General features: G+C 36.2%; 1 protein-coding gene across 2 annotated transcripts in view; it reads left to right on the forward strand.

Moving 5' to 3' along the window:
- Window positions 1-15,461, forward strand: part of FAM184B (family with sequence similarity 184 member B) — a 36,755-nt gene extending 21,294 nt beyond the window's left edge. Inside the window, exons 4-12 of one of the 2 annotated variants that reach the window (XM_053941263.1) lie at window positions 3,582-3,794; window positions 5,072-5,225; window positions 6,381-6,493; window positions 6,912-7,096; window positions 10,555-10,701; window positions 11,922-12,039; window positions 12,219-12,323; window positions 12,977-13,179; window positions 14,700-15,461. In XM_053941263.1, coding sequence (XP_053797238.1) covers window positions 3,582-3,794; window positions 5,072-5,225; window positions 6,381-6,493; window positions 6,912-7,096; window positions 10,555-10,701; window positions 11,922-12,039; window positions 12,219-12,323; window positions 12,977-13,179; window positions 14,700-14,790 — 1,329 coding nt within the window. In that variant the 3' untranslated portion in view covers window positions 14,791-15,461. The remainder of the gene's footprint in view (window positions 1-3,581; window positions 3,795-5,071; window positions 5,226-6,380; window positions 6,494-6,911; window positions 7,097-10,554; window positions 10,702-11,921; window positions 12,040-12,218; window positions 12,324-12,976; window positions 13,180-14,699) is intronic. The other variant, XM_053941264.1, reaches the window with a different exon arrangement.
- Window positions 15,462-15,751: the final 290 nt, after the last annotated feature.

Genomic DNA, 15,751 nt, shown 5'->3' on the forward strand with positions numbered 1-15,751 from the left:
AGTCTTAAAAATACAGAATTACATGTAGTTTAATGTTCTGAAATTTCTGGCTATTTTTAAGTTTCATTGCACATTTCTGCATGTCACTGTTTCCTACAGATTCTTCTCTGAGAGAATTTCAGGTCAATCCAAACTATATTGGCCAATTCAGAATGAAAAGTTTATGACATGAAGGTTTATTCCTCAGGTTTTGCAGATGCAAAAAATAAGGTCATGGGCAATCAAATTACTTTTCTTGAAATCACATGTTCAGGACAGTAAAATATGAAAGAAACTTATGTTTTCTAACTGCTCATCCACTCACATCACAAGATCATAGTAAATTAGCAAAGAGTGCTAGAAAATTATTGCCACTATAAACATAAATAATATTAAATAGTACATAGCATGCCATATGTTCCCAGAGCCATGGTAAATATGAACAGATACACAAAAAAATATTTTATTGTATTTAGAATCTGACTGCTCTGAAAAAGGAGGAAATGCTCCATTTGAAGAGAAATTTTGCATTTTTCTTGATTAATCCAAAAGTTACTTTCTGAACTAAGTCTTGGCAATATTGGTAGGGTAGTGAAGTCATTTCAACTTGTAATAGTTTCCTGCTATAGGTACATGAATATTCACAGCCAAGAAAGCAGCATTTACTGTATAATGTTATGTTTCACTGAGGGCATGTTTCCCATCTGGGAACCTTTGCAATGGCTCAGCCCAGAGCTTCTGCCTCAGAGGTTAGGCAATGTGCTGTTACTAATCCAGTACTAACCTGGATACAATTTCAGATCTAAAAATAGCTTCCTTGGCTGCTTAAGACCCGTTTTTGGTTGGACTGACATAGCTGGAACACTATGCTGAGTAGACAGAAGAATGATAATTTCATCTCTCTGGGGTTGCACTTCAATGTGGCAGTATTTCTGTGTTGATAAGATTTTTATGAATAAGGAAATCAGACTTGCATCTGTTTGGTCATTTGGAAGGAAAGATGTGAGATCCTGTGTGGGTTGAATGCTAATTCATTAGGGCCCTCCAGTTCCTTGGTTTTGAACTACAGGATCTCTTCAGCATGTGTTAGAGAATCTTGGTGCCACAATATAAGAAAAACATGAAGCTATTAGAAAGTGTCCAAAGGATGGCTGCAGGGATGCTGAAGGGTCTTGAGGGGACGTCGTATGAAGAGCAGCTGAGGTCACTTGTTCTGTTCAGCCTGGAGAAGAGGAGACTGAGGGGAGGCCTCATTGCAGTCCAGAACTTCTTTGTGAGTGGAACAGAAGGGGCAGATGCTGATATCTTCTCTCTGGTGACCAGTGACAAGACCCAGGGAATGGTCTGAAGCTGTCAGGGGAGGTTTAGGTTGGATATTAGAGACAGGCTTTTCCCCTAGAGGGTGGTTGACCACTTCAGTGAAGTGGTCACAGCACCAAGCCTGACAGAATTCAAGGAGTGTTTGGGCAATGCTCTCAGGCACATGTTGTGACTCCTGGGGATGAGGCTGTGCAGGGCCAGGAGTTGGACTTCTATAATCCCTGTGGGTCCCTTCCAGCTCAGAATATTCTATGATTCTGTTCTATTCTGGAATTACAAGATACAGAAAATGGAAGTGCAAAGTTCAGCTTGTCATGATACATCTTTGTACAATGCCAGCACAGCAATGCCCAGAGTTTTTATGGATCTTGAAGATTCCACCGAATAGCAGCCAAAGAACACAGTCAGAAACTCCTCTGGTCAGGAATTGCCACAAGTTTAGGAATATTGTTTACTGTGAACTTCATTGAAGTTCATTGAAACTCTGAAATAAGCCTAAAAAACAAGTAAAATACAGTTTATTTTGTTTTTACTTCTTATGCCATATTACTGTGTATGTTATGTTAGGTAATGTTTTCATCTCTGAGATCACTTTAAGTAATTCTGGTAGATAAAAGTGAATTAGTAATGGAATTAAGGTACAGGTTTTTTAAGAACTGTTGTTCTGCAGCAGGAGGACATTATAAAACACGAAATTCCCAGAGTGTTGTTGCTTTGTTAATAATGAAAACATCCAAATAGATTCTGGACTGATGTGAGTTGGCAGAGTTTCATTGTCTTGAATGCTACTTTACCAACTTCAGCAAATTGAAGTTCTATCTATTTAGAAGTCAGGAAGTGCAAAAAAATACTTTGCACTGGGCACTGCAGAACATTCCAGAGAAGGATTTTCACTGGTGTATTTGAAAACCTTTTAAATAGCAAGACAGGAAGAGGAAACATAATAGGATGGAAATGTTTGTTTCTTAACCTCTGTTAGAAGTAGCAAGATTCATGAGAAAGAATGTCTTTGTATGTATGTCTGTAGGGCTTTTCTCCTTAATAACTGAAAAATAATGGTTTTAAAACTACCTTTCCATGTGATTTCTTACTACATTGTGTTCCCAGCTTAGCCTATTTCTAGTTAGTAGGATCTTTTGTTTCATGTTAGAAGTCCTTTGGGCCAATAATTGTCTGTGAAGAGTTGGGGAAGTTTATGACATTGTGACCACAGATGAAGTTTATATATATATATATATATATATTTTTTCATCTTTCCTGCCTAGATGACTAATTTGCTTAAGAAGTATTCCAAATAAAGTTTTTCCTGTTTCAAACTTTTTTACTATAAAATATACAGCCTATTTTTCTGACACATTTTTTCAGTCCCTTTATTTTCAGGAAGCCCATTAAAAAAATGCATACTTGAGTGTAGTGATGCTAATGCATATTGTGTCAGCTGATAGGAGGGGCTGTACAGCATTAACTCTCTCACATCACAGGTTAATTTTATAAGGAACTGCAGTACCTAAAAACTTCAGTGTTTCCTTTCTTTTTATAGGAAAACATTGGCTTGAGTTCAATAGGTATAAAGACAAAGTAGGTTTTTTTCTGTAACTAGAAACCAAAGTGCCCCTTTGATTAAATCTTATGATTTACCACATATTTCTTTAAAAAGTAATAAAAAAAAATCATCATCTTTTGAAACAAAAGTGTGGTTGGCAAGTGGCTCTGGCATCTGCCTATTCTTGGAGTGTATCCAGGCCACAGACAGATCCCATTACATAGATGTATTAAAGACAATTAATGTTTTTCATTACAAGTAGTATTTGGCAATTATTCTTCACTAGCTTGATCAGGAAAATTGGAAAATTGGTTTCATTGGATGACAGAATGGAAGAAGCCAAGAAACAACTGGATGAATAGTGAACTTAAACTCAGTCTGAGGCAGGTGAAGCTAGGTCCTGTTTCAAAGTAAATATATCGGTTTTGCTGGATAGCTTCAGCAGAGCCTTAGGTCTGCCTTCTGGTTTGTGCCACATTATTGTGCAAATTGAACTATGGATTGCACATATTAGATGGAGATGATTTGAAATTTTTAAAAAGTACTTGATGAGTAACAGACAGTATATGCAAAAATGTTGTCATTCTTCACTGAAAAAAGGGCTCCTTGCACAAAACAAGCATCTTGCTATTTTTTCATAGAGCATCACAAGCTCATAAAATGTATTCAGCTTTACATAATTCCTTTCCATTGTGAATGCAGCCATTAATCCTATCCTGCTGACTTACTTTTCTGGAAGGTGGCTCAGCTGAAGCAAATATTAGAACAACAAGCAAATAATTTCAAGGAGTCACTGAAGAAACATAATCTACAGTCCAACAAAGAAAAAGAGAAGCTTTTGCAGGATCTTCAAAACACCATTAAAGAAAACCAAAATGTTAAACTGCAGTTGGAGGCATCACATCAAAAAGTCTTAAAAATGTTGGAGAAAAGCAAGGATCAGGAACTCAAGGTCAGTTTACTACATACTAATGTTAAAAAATACATATATTTATGGGATAAACCATCTAAGTGAGAGCCAGTTATCAAAACTCAGTCGCCTCAAATTAGTTTAATGATGGGTTGCTATTGTTGCACATAATTAATTATTCTGTGATTTTGAAACCTCCTCATCATCAGGCTAGGAGGGGTGGGTTGGTTGGTGGTTTGTGGGATTTTTGGGGTTTTTTTTTAATAATTTTTAAAATAATTTTTTAAAATAATTTTTACATTTTAACTTAGAACCACAGTGTGAATATAATATACCCTACAGTTAGGCTGCAATGAATACAAGCTCCTTTATCTGTGCACCTGCTTCAGAAATACAATTCCTGAGTGTATTAATAACAGGAGTCAGTTTTATTATTTTTCATCCATTATTAATTTATACATAAGTACTTAAGTATAATAGACACATATAGTGATGTGTATTGCCTTATATACCTTCAAGAAATCAATTCAGTATGTGGATAGCCAAAGCTTTTAAAGGTTCAAGTGAATTGATTTCAGTGACAAAATGTTAATGCAATATACTGAAGTTCTAAAGATTGTTGCTGTCCAAGAAAAAATCAACTTGAAAAATGTACATGTGATTGTGGCATGGAGTTCAGATGTCCCTGTTGGTTCCCAAAGCTTAGAGGACTTTATGAAACATAGGTAATAAAACCACCCTAAGTAGAATTTAATATCTTGTTTATATATTCCAAATAAAATTCCAGTTTTGACAAAACCAATCTGAAGGCTTGTTTTTGTCAAGTGAGTTGGTAAGAATAAAACTGAGGACAGGAGTTTGCTTTCAGAGCCATTACAAAGCAACTGCTCCATCATTTACAGTGTACCAGCAGTACTTCTAATGACAGTGGAAGCATGACCCAAGAGTGATACAAGGAAAGATTGTTGCCTTTGTCTGACACACTGTGATAAGTAATGACAAACAGGTCAAATCTGGAGGCCTTTGTATGTTGAATAATAAAACTTTCTAATGTCAAATAGTGCTAAGATATTGGTGTTATTATTTCATCATGCTCAACAAATCTAAGAGGTGGTACACTGATAATTTATCTTGTAGCTATTAAGTGTTAATTTTAACTTCAGCTCATTTTTATGCTTGCATTGGTAAAATGTCTTGTAATGTGGTGATGAAAATTAAAGTTCTACAATGAAAGGCCATCATCCTAGCATTACAAGTAAAACAACAGGCTGATAAACAGGCTCCAACTACTTTGTTTTTGGGGGGACTTTTGCTTACAGGAGGCAGAAGAACGTTTGAAAAAGGAATTTAATGAGACTTTCAAGATCCAACATCAGTCTCATAGGCTGGAAATACAAACCTTGGAAGAGAAAGCAAAGAAAGAATTACATGATGAACTTGAGCAGATACAAAAGCAGCAAACCCTATTGCTAGGTATAGTGTCTCATGTCATGCACAGTTCCTACTGCTTGATTATATATATGCTGAGAACCACTGACTTTCATCCCATTCATTTTCTTTCCCATCTTCTAGGAACTCGGGTCTTTGTTAATCTCTTTTTTCATACCTTGCAATTTCAACATTATAGTCTTAATATTCTTTGTTAACCAAGCTCTCAATTGTCAGTAGCAAAATGTTGCTGAGAGAGTAGTATGGTGTACAACATTCAAGTATGCATTATCAGGCATATCAGATTGGAAAATTATAATTAGTTTATATGACTTTACTCTTCTTTTTCTATATTGAGATGAATTTTTATATGTGCTTCAAGTCTGTTCTATTGAGTTCAGCAGTGGAGATCAGTTGTTCCCTATGTACTGTTTAGTCAGTTTCAAAAGTGCCCAAAACTGCTTAGAACTAAGCAGAACACTGCACTAGCAAGATGTGTAATATTTCCAGGTTTAATCTCAGGTTATTAAAGCTCATCTATAAAATGTTTTTTAATTAAATAAAGAATAATTTGAACGTATTTTTCATACAAACTGATTTTTATTCTTGGAGTTTTTTCCACCAGTAATTAAAATTTGTTAGAAAGATTTCTTGCTCTCTAAAGTTTATACTTTCCACAGATAGATTCTTTTCTTCAAGAAAAATTGTAGAGAGACAACAGAGATAAAAATGTTTTTCTTCTTGTACTTGAAAAACTTGTACCTAATATACACTAAAGTTGCATTATATAACACATGAGCTTGCATAAGCATTGTACTTCTCTTACACAATGAGAGCTTTCCTCAATCTGCCTTATGGCCCTCGGTAGAACACCAGTTCAATTAACAGGGAAGCGGAGGGTGCTCCAGTAAAGGTCAAGATTAGAAGAAACAATGGTGATGATGTAGTCTGCAATACAACTGCTACAGAATTACCTCTCTGACTGTGATGTGGACTCATTGCTTTTGTAGCTCTGTATCACCTTACTACTGCTCAGCTGAGTTACCTCTCTGGTAATAGGAGGCCATTATGCTTAATGGGGAAGGAGATGAGGAACAAAGCAAAATGTAATGAATTAATGTTTTCATCTACATTCCCTGTATCTGCCTTCCCCATCCAGCTGGCCTCTGACTGCCTAAATGACTGTCTGATTGTTACTAGGATCTCTAAGGATGGAACTCTCCGAGCAACAGACATCATGCGCAAACCTAAAGAAACAAATAGAAGAACTACAGATGGAGCTGAGGAGTGTGAGGACACTGAAGAAGCAACAGGCAAGGACCAGTTTGTACTTCATTGCCATGTTGTGTTTAGCAAAAGCAATAGTATCAAATTTCTCCAGTGATAATAAAAGTATACAGTCTCTTCCAGAAATGGAATGAGTTTTCTGCCTTCATGTCTCACTTTAAAGGTTTATAATTCTTCTCCCTGTGGGCAAGCTTTTTCTTTCCAATTAAAGATCAGAATCTACAAAAGAAGTAAATGAATGAATGTTACAATAAAATAAATTCTGTGGAGACTGTAGAATATATTCAGGAAATTTTGATCCCTGATTTTGTCTTGCACGTATGTAGCATGGCACATATAATTGACCCTACATCAAGTCACAAAAATGCAATGCACACAATTCCAGGAAGATGTTAACATTAAAAATAAGAGGCTGTTAATAACTAAATTTGGCCTTTTTCTTAGGAAGGAAGTAGCCAAAGCCAGATCAGATCTCTTCACGATGAACTGGAAAAATGTCAGAGTGAAATTTCTGAACTCAAGAAAGAGAATTTACTTTTGAAGGACACAATGGAGCTGCTCAGTGCTGAGTTTGAGTCACAGAAGCAAGAAGCTGCACACCTTCAGGATAGAGATAAACAGCATAGAAGGTTTGCCTTGAATTCACACTTGACAGTGCTACCTAGAGATTCAATAATAATGCCAGAGTGAGCGGTGGTCTAAGTGCGATGCATGTCAGAATCTTTCCTTTCTAGAGTACTAATTTTAGAAACTAGGGATTTTTCAAAAGCAGTAGTTCATTTCACATTCTCCTCCAGCCATAATACGTGTATTTGAACTAATTGTTCATTGTATGTCACAGAACAATATGTCTAGTGTATCCCCACAGGAGTGACTTGAGAAAATGTGCATAATGTCAGCCTTTCAAAGGCACTGGAAGACATAAATCACAAACTCATCAAAGAGCTATTAAAAAAAATATAGAAATCTCTGAGAATAAATATCAGATTTTTATACATACTCTCTAGCTGAAACCAATGGACTGTTGATTCCAAAGGGGACACTTGAGAATGCCATATATACCCTGTTTGCTTTGGCTGTAGCAGCCAGCTTCGCACAGGGGAAATAAGGGCAGTGCCAGTGGATACTGACAGTGCCTCTGGGCCGATGGTGAGCCTGGCACTGTGAGAGGCTGTCAGGGCACAGGAAGGGCAAGGTGACTTGAGTCGTGGCCATCTTGTAGAAGGTAAACCATGTCTTAGTGTAGCCAGAGGGTCAGCACATGTTGTGCAAATGAGCCTTCCCATTTCTGTTCAGAAAAAGTGTAGAATCTCAAGATCAATTAGGTTGGAAAATATTGTAAAATGCAGGCGAACCCAGTGGGAAGAAATGCTGATGTCCAACTCCAGTTCAGAAGGCTGAATGATTTCTTTATTATAACTATGCTATAATACATTAATATACTATATAAAGGAAGATAATAAAACTACATACCTACTTTTCTAACTACCATATCTAACTCACAACTTGTGACCCTGTTCGCGGGAGTCCAGACACAGGTGGATCTGACTGGCCATCAGGCTCAAACAATCCTCACCAGAATCCAATCAAGCAAATCAGCCCACGTAAACAATTCTCCAAACACATTCCACACACGAAAAACAAGGAGCAGAAATAGAAATTGTTTTCTCTTTCTTTCTCTCTCCGCACCTCTATGAAAAATCCTGAGAGACAGAGAAATGTGCTTGCCACAGGAAATGACCTCTGAGATCATGGAGTCCAACCTGTGACCAAACACCACTATATCAACTAGACCATGGCACTGGGTGCCACATCCAGTCTTTCCTTAAATACATCTGGGTAGCCCATTCCAATGTCTAATCACGCTTCCTTTGAAGAAATTCTTCCTAATATCCAACCTAAACCTCCCCCGGCATGACTTACAAAAGAGACAAGACTGGATTCACTGCCCACTGCATTTGAATGGCTGTTGAATCCTTTGAAATTTCTGGATGAACATACTTAACACATTCTCTTTGCAGAGAGACTGAGGGATCTGGTGTGTGGGTACCTTTCAATTCATTTTTGCAGTGGTGTAGAATGTATGCCCCTAACTGCACAAGCTGTATATATAAAAAGATTTCTGAAGAGTTTGCCCTTAAAGGAATCTTTAAAATTATGGCCTGTATAGTCCAGAGAAAAGCACTCAATGGATAGAATGTCTCTCTGCAGACTGTCAGAGCGGCCAGAGTAATTCCATTCCTGTCTACCAGTCAGTAGATATTTAAAGAATGAGTAACTTTTTTTTTTTTTGCCATTGCACTCTTTGGAGAGTTACTTCAAAGTGAATTTAATTTCAAGCCTTTGAAGCAAGATCAACAGAAAGAATTGCAAACCAGAGAGTTTCACTAATGCCCTCAAGCTACCTTGAAGGAATTTAGAGCCTCTGTTCATGAAGAGAAGAATTATTCACATGTCAGTGCTGAGGTCTAAAAGGCTCAAATGCTAAGGCTGCTAGGCTGGAGGATTTTCTTTACAGAGAATGAATGGTGTAGCTCTACTACAGTAAGCATTTGGGAAGGAAGCATTAATGGAAATTATATAAGGAGAAATCCTTCAAATAACTGGAGGTAGGACCAAAGCATTGAAGTGGACCTAGGCTTCTGATACAGGCTACTCTGAAATTAACCCATGGAAGACTTGAAAAACTAACTTGCAGCTCTTGCTTTGTTTTTGCCAGACTAATAATTTGTGTAGGGGAATAGTTAAATTGGTGCATATAAGTAATTGCTATTTTTACTTTTAACAGCAGTGTCCCTGTCTTATGCCAGTTTCTTTTCTGATTTGAAAGCTGATAGTGGTTTGTTACTTGCGTGTGACAAATTTTTTTAACAAATTACTTAAAATTACTAGTCCTACTCTTGCCAAGTAAGTGAAACCCATAATTTGCTTGAAGTAATAATTCCTCTTTCCATTCTCTTGAATTGTGTGAATTCCACCTCCAGTACAGAAAGCCTTTACAAGGATGAGGATGAGAGCAGACAAAGGTGTTTTTATGGGAAGAGAGAACAAGTCCCCAAATGGCTCTTCTGAAGGAGAATATTCTACTCCTGAATATTCATTTCAAGGAAACCTTCTCCCTTTTTTACCCTTATTCTTCTGCTGCTTATTTTATGCTAAGTGCCAAATTAGTCACTTCCATGGTTGTGCTCTAATTTCAAGGGGAGAAACCTCTCATGGACCTTTTGAAACAGAAACAAGTGAAACAGGCTTGGGAATACATTAAAAAGAAGATAGGGGAAAATGAAAGATAAGCCTAATGTCTTTTGTGAAAATTACAATTATTAATATGCTGAGTTGAGCAGGTCTATTTTAATTAGTAAACCATGGAACATGGGCTCTCTATTGAGTTAATGAACGAGTTTCTCCAAGCAATAGCAAACAAAAATCAGACTATGATTCTTTAATAGATGCCTATTGCTTTTGAGATTGGTATTCGAATGCAGTGTTATGGTTAGACTTAAGAAAATAGTAGGCATATTTTAGTTTTCAGTTTATGGTGTTAATCATATAGCGGTATCTTCCAAAATATATTGTGTGAAAAAGATTAATTTTGTAGTTAAAAGCATTGTTAAAACATTTCTTCAATTTTTTTTTTTTTTTTTTTTTTTTTTTTTTTCTAGTATTAGGATAATGATAGGCAATATGTAGTGAAGTATATCATGAGAGCCTCATGTTAAAATGCCGGATATTTCAACATAATTTTGCTTAATACAAATAAGTTCCTATGCTATTTTGTTGGCATGTTTTATCATTAAGATTCCTATGTACAAACTAATGCTAGACCATTATATGGAATACACCTTGAATTTCCTGAAAGGTGAAGATCAAGTACTTTTCAAAATAATTTTTCTCTTCCTCAGTGTTAAAATATTTCTTCTCAGATTGCAACCAAAATGTCAGTCAAATCTGTAGGCAGAAGCCAGATCTTAGCCCAGTTAACTACCTTTGCAGACAATAAAACTCCTCAAAACTGCATGCTTTGATCAATGAGAATAAACTAATATTGAAACCTGAGAATTCAGACATATTTTAATACCAATGAAAGGCTACTGGTAGAAGACCTCAATATCAAGCATAAAAAAGAACTGGACATACTGAAACGAGATCACCGGAAGGAAATTGAAAACATAGTATCTGATTTCAGCAGCACTCAGTCACATCTCCAGGCAAAGATTTTCTCCTTAGAAACTGCGTAAGTAACTTAACAATAAACTCTGGCTCACGCTGGCAATGAGTTCTGTTAGTATTTATTATTTTTAGTACGTATAGTTTTTTTATTAATCATAAGTAAAATATTATAAGGATCAAAATAGAATTGTACAGGTATAGTCTTTGCAAACCAAAAAGACCCAGACACAATGTAATAAATTCTGGATATTGTTTAATGTAAAGCACTATACATGAAGGTCTACAATGCTAAATTAAAACTTGCATGTAGGATCTAGAAATTCTATGAAGTGTGAAATCATCTGTGTTACAGATGACACCAGAGGCCTTGATCCATGGTCTTGTACTTAATTTTGTTCAGCAGAGCAGCATCGTTGAGTAAAAGGTTCTTAACCTCATTGTCACGCCCATAAAAATTGTAAATGATGCTTATGTAAATAAACACAGTTTGCAGCCCCCTGTGGATTTAAGAAGTTCTGTGTGCTTCAGATTGAACAGAAGAGATCTCTCAGAAAGAATCCCTTATATATATATATATATCCCTCCTCCTTTTCTCTTATCCCAACTGTTCAGAAGCAGCAGAAGTCCAGAAGAGAGACTTGGCATATAAGCAGGCCTCTAACCTTTAAACCTTTCAGATGTAAAGATTTATCTTTTTATTTTAACTTGGAGATAACTCTAAGATAATAAGAGTCAGGGGTGGTCCTCTCAAAAATGTTTACTCACACATTAAAAAAGGGAAATGTAAGGAATTTAAAAAGCTGAACTCAGACTACTAAGGTTTTGACTTAGCAGGGTTACTAAAGCAGCATGTATATCCAAGCCTGTCTTCATGAAAGTTACAGGAACTGAGTAATTCTGAGGATTCCAAAGTTACTGGGTCAGAAAAGAGAACAAATAGATGAATACAGATATGTATAGATACTCTGACACTGATTTCCTTCTTTAGGAAATTAGACTAGCAATATGATTTGCAAGCTTGTTACTATTTCACACAAGGGGCTGGATTTTACACTGGACAGGTGTTTTGGATTAACCCTGGAAATTTATTTTGGAACTCCGAAGATTCTATACTTCTACATAAACCATGTACAGGTGCCCATTTTATAAAAATCCTGTTTTATTGGAAAGGCCTGGCTATGTCCCTGTATTTTAGGCTTGGAACATAGGGCAGAGAACATCCAAACTTTCTCTTGAACCTAATCTGAGGCAGTTTTTTTCTGGTCTTCATTTTCTTCGGTACAGACTTAAAGAATTAGAAGAAAAGTCAAGAAAGTGGGAGTCCAGGCCTGAAGATACACACCTTATAAACTGTCTGCAAGACAAATTAAGTGAGAGAGAAGAGATTATCAAGCAGCTGGTGGTAAGACTGCTTTTTATATGGACATATGTTTTTCAGAACCTATTAATCTATTCAGTGTTTCACACATTGCTTCATTCTAGTTGTTTCTTTCTGTTCTGGAATACTTTGACAAATGTATCTTTTCGTACCAGTTTCCAATAAGTACCTGTTTCCATACACATAACTTTGTTTCCCTTCAGGAAGGAAGAAAATGTCAGCATTCACTTTCAGCCAACACTGGATCTTACAGGAATCGGTCATTTTCTTTCAACCCTAATACAGCATGCTTGACTCCCTCCATGAAGGTAAGATGAGCAATGCAATTAAAATCACAAATTGTGATAGTTTTGTTACTATTTTAATCATATCAGGACAATAAAAATGCTATCCATTTTTTATGATGATGTTATTCAGTAGAATTCTTTCCAGTGCCAACCTACAGTCAGTTATTGAGCATAGGAGAAATTCATTAGAAGTATAAATGCAACATAGATAACAGGTGTTTAAGCCAGTATAAAACACTAGAACTCTGACATCAGTCTTCCATTGGGATAAGCATGGCCATTGCTTGCAGATTTGGGAGTTGCTAATCGGGATGTTGCATGCATCGAAGAAAATCATTAATCTGTTTTAGTTGCCTGATATCTGCCCTCTGTCATTCTAGCTCCTCTGCATGATATTTCTACAAGTAACCATAGAAAGAAGGGAGGTTAAGTTGGTGGAAAGCACCTTGATGTGTCTAAAACCTCAGGGTCAAATTCACCTTGTTTTGATTGGATGACAAAATCCATGGATACAGCATACCCTGAGAATTTAATTTAAATGCCCATAGAGAAAGATAGAAATCTTCCTCTTTGGGTGCTCCTCATAAGGTATTTTGGAAAGAGATATTGTTAAGGTTTCATAGAATAAATTGTAAAATTGTGTATGTAATGAAGTTTTCTGTTACAATAAAAAGCAGAAGAAAAAGGTTGAGGTGCCCAGTCGTGTTGTCAGTGTTCCGAATTTAGCTTCCTACGCAAAGAGCTTTTTGAGCTGTGACTTGAGATCAAAAAGAAGTGCTCCTCAAATAACAAAATCTACAAGCTTAGACCGGAGTTCTGGCTGCCTCAGGGTGGGCTCTCCATCAACACAGTCCTCAGACAGCAGTGCTGCCACAAGGTATTTGTCCATTTTGTATGATGATAAATGAATTCATATTTAGAATCTTGTAGCAATTCAAACACATTTGACATGTAGAAATACACAACAATGTAAGGTTCCTACTGTGCAGTAAACTCTGTGTGTTTGGTTTTCTGCAGACAGATCCCGAACTTTACTGCAAAAGTAAAGGGCTATAATCCCTGCCCAGCAGACCTTATGCTTGCAACCTCTCCTGGTAGGGAAAAAAAAAAAGCTAAACCAACCAACCAACCAAAACACACACACACACAGACACACACTTAACCAAAAAAAAAAAGGAAAAGGAGCTGCAAGTATTTAACTAAGAATGTAGTTAATTGTGAACATGGCATCTTTCAGTGGTTCTGTTAAGGATGTGTGTCTTCCTTCTTATTTTTATTGCTTCACCTTGCACTTGGTAGATATGGATGGCATATTTTTATTTTAAGAGGTATTTAAATGAATCTAGGCTCATCATTTGGCAAAGGTTAGAGATTGGAAAATCGATTAGCATATACTTAACTTCTTTGGGTTTTTCTCTTTGAGGAGTTTCAATTCTTCAAATTTTTGAATTATGTGAACGATGTTCAGTGTTTTAACATCGTTAAAACTCTCATAGACTCTCTCTTCAAGAAATAGTTAAAAATGTATGTACCTAATATACAGTTAAAAAAACCCCCAAACCTTACCACTGTATTTCAGGGCAAAATCTAGCCTTCTCAGCTATCTCCTGGTGGAGATTTAGTTATCCTGTAAATTATGTGCAAGAGAATTCTTTCCTTGGGGGCAGATGGTGCTTACTGCTGACAAAAACCTGGGACACAGGCTTAGATCCTGTTTGGCAATTCCCACTTCTTTAAGATACAAACATGCTGTGTCATGCCAGATGACTGCCAAGGCAAATGGGATTTCTGTTTTAAAGGGAAACAAATGTACAGGGAGTCTGAGGGTAGCTTGGCTGCTACTCACTTAATTCTTTTAAATCAATCAATCATAAGTTAAGTCCTATTTGCTATCATATGTTAAAATAATCCTGAATGATGGAAAATCAGGAACTATGTAATAGGATTGATTATGAATGCCAGGTAGTGTGCAGATAAATCTTTCAGTTTCAAATAGAACTTTTACCCAACATTTTTAATGCATAAATTGTATTTTGTATTTTTAAGAGTGAATTGCAGCTGTTATTTTCTGATTTTCAAAACTTCATATCCTTGAAGCATCCTTTGTTTAATTTTTTGGGGGTATCAACTTAAGAACTATGTTCACATGTTTCTCCATAGCTGTTAAGCTCTGCTTCATGCTTTTCTTCATGTTACAATCAGTGCTGCTAGTCCAGTTACCTGGCTGGCACAGATCCCACTAAAACTGTAGCTGGCACCTTTTTCTGTAAGGCCGCATCCTTTCATGTGGGCACAGAACCATTCATGGGATGATGAGTTTTTCTGGGATAAGTATTACATGTTGATAAGACTGTAAGTAAGTAGGTTGGTGATGCTAATGCTTATTTGTTTGCACAGGACACATGGCACTGAACCACCACAAACCAAAGATGACCAGAAACAAGACCCTCAGCATCAAGAATGGTTTACTAAGTATTTTTCATTTTAAAGCAAACTATTTCCATACTTCTCAGAATTACTACAAAAGTCATTCCTGTTTTCTTTTTAGGAATGATAATCCAATAGATGATTTAAGGGTCTTCCCTTAGAAAAGGGAAAAAGGGTTTTCACTTAAAAAAAAGTAATTTCTAAGTTAGGAAATACCTGCACTCTCTTAGATCTAGTAACTATGGAGTTACAGGCATGAATTTCAGGAAAATGCATTTTTTTAACAACTTCTGTAAAAAATTAAGGAAAAGTTTGGATACAGTTATGTGAAAAGACTTTTTAATGAAGAGACTGTATCAGTCCACAATTTCATTAAATATGGAATTTGGACTCTGATATGTTCTGTCAATTTGGCACCAGCTGAAAAAATATCTTCCTTCTGTACATTTATATACTTGCTTCATCAGCTGTATAAAGTAAGTTCTGCATATAATAATGTAATTTTAATGCTTTTTGTTAAATTAATTTTAAGCTGCACAGCATGTAGTATACCTTCAAAACTAGCATGTTTATGGCAGGCTGGTTTAGAAATAATTTCTGGTTTGCTTCTGAACTGTTTTGTATAGTCAGCTATTTGCTATGTAATACTCTCATTGAATTTCAATATATGTATCAGCCGGATAAATTAGGATGATGTGTAAGTATGAACATTAAAGCTTGTAAATTATCCAATTTCTGTGTTTTTCAAAAGAGTTCTATGTTATTGCTGAAGTCAGACTTGTACACTGAGTTCCAGTGATGGCAACTGCACCCTTGTACCTTTTAACTCCATACTATTTTTATGCCCACATAAAAGCAAAGTGGGGGAATGACTACATTTATCAGATCGTGCTAATTCATTGCTGGCACGAAAGAACCCATGAATAAGTTGACTCTTGGATAATTAACCCATTAAGTGTAAAAGGTAGGAAAATATGCAACCAGCAGCCTGCTATTTAAGACAGGATAGCTCCTCTTCAGTT

The sequence above is a fragment of the Vidua chalybeata genome, chromosome 4, assembly GCF_026979565.1.
Source record: "Vidua chalybeata isolate OUT-0048 chromosome 4, bVidCha1 merged haplotype, whole genome shotgun sequence".
Classification (NCBI taxonomy): domain Eukaryota; kingdom Metazoa; phylum Chordata; class Aves; order Passeriformes; family Viduidae; genus Vidua; species Vidua chalybeata.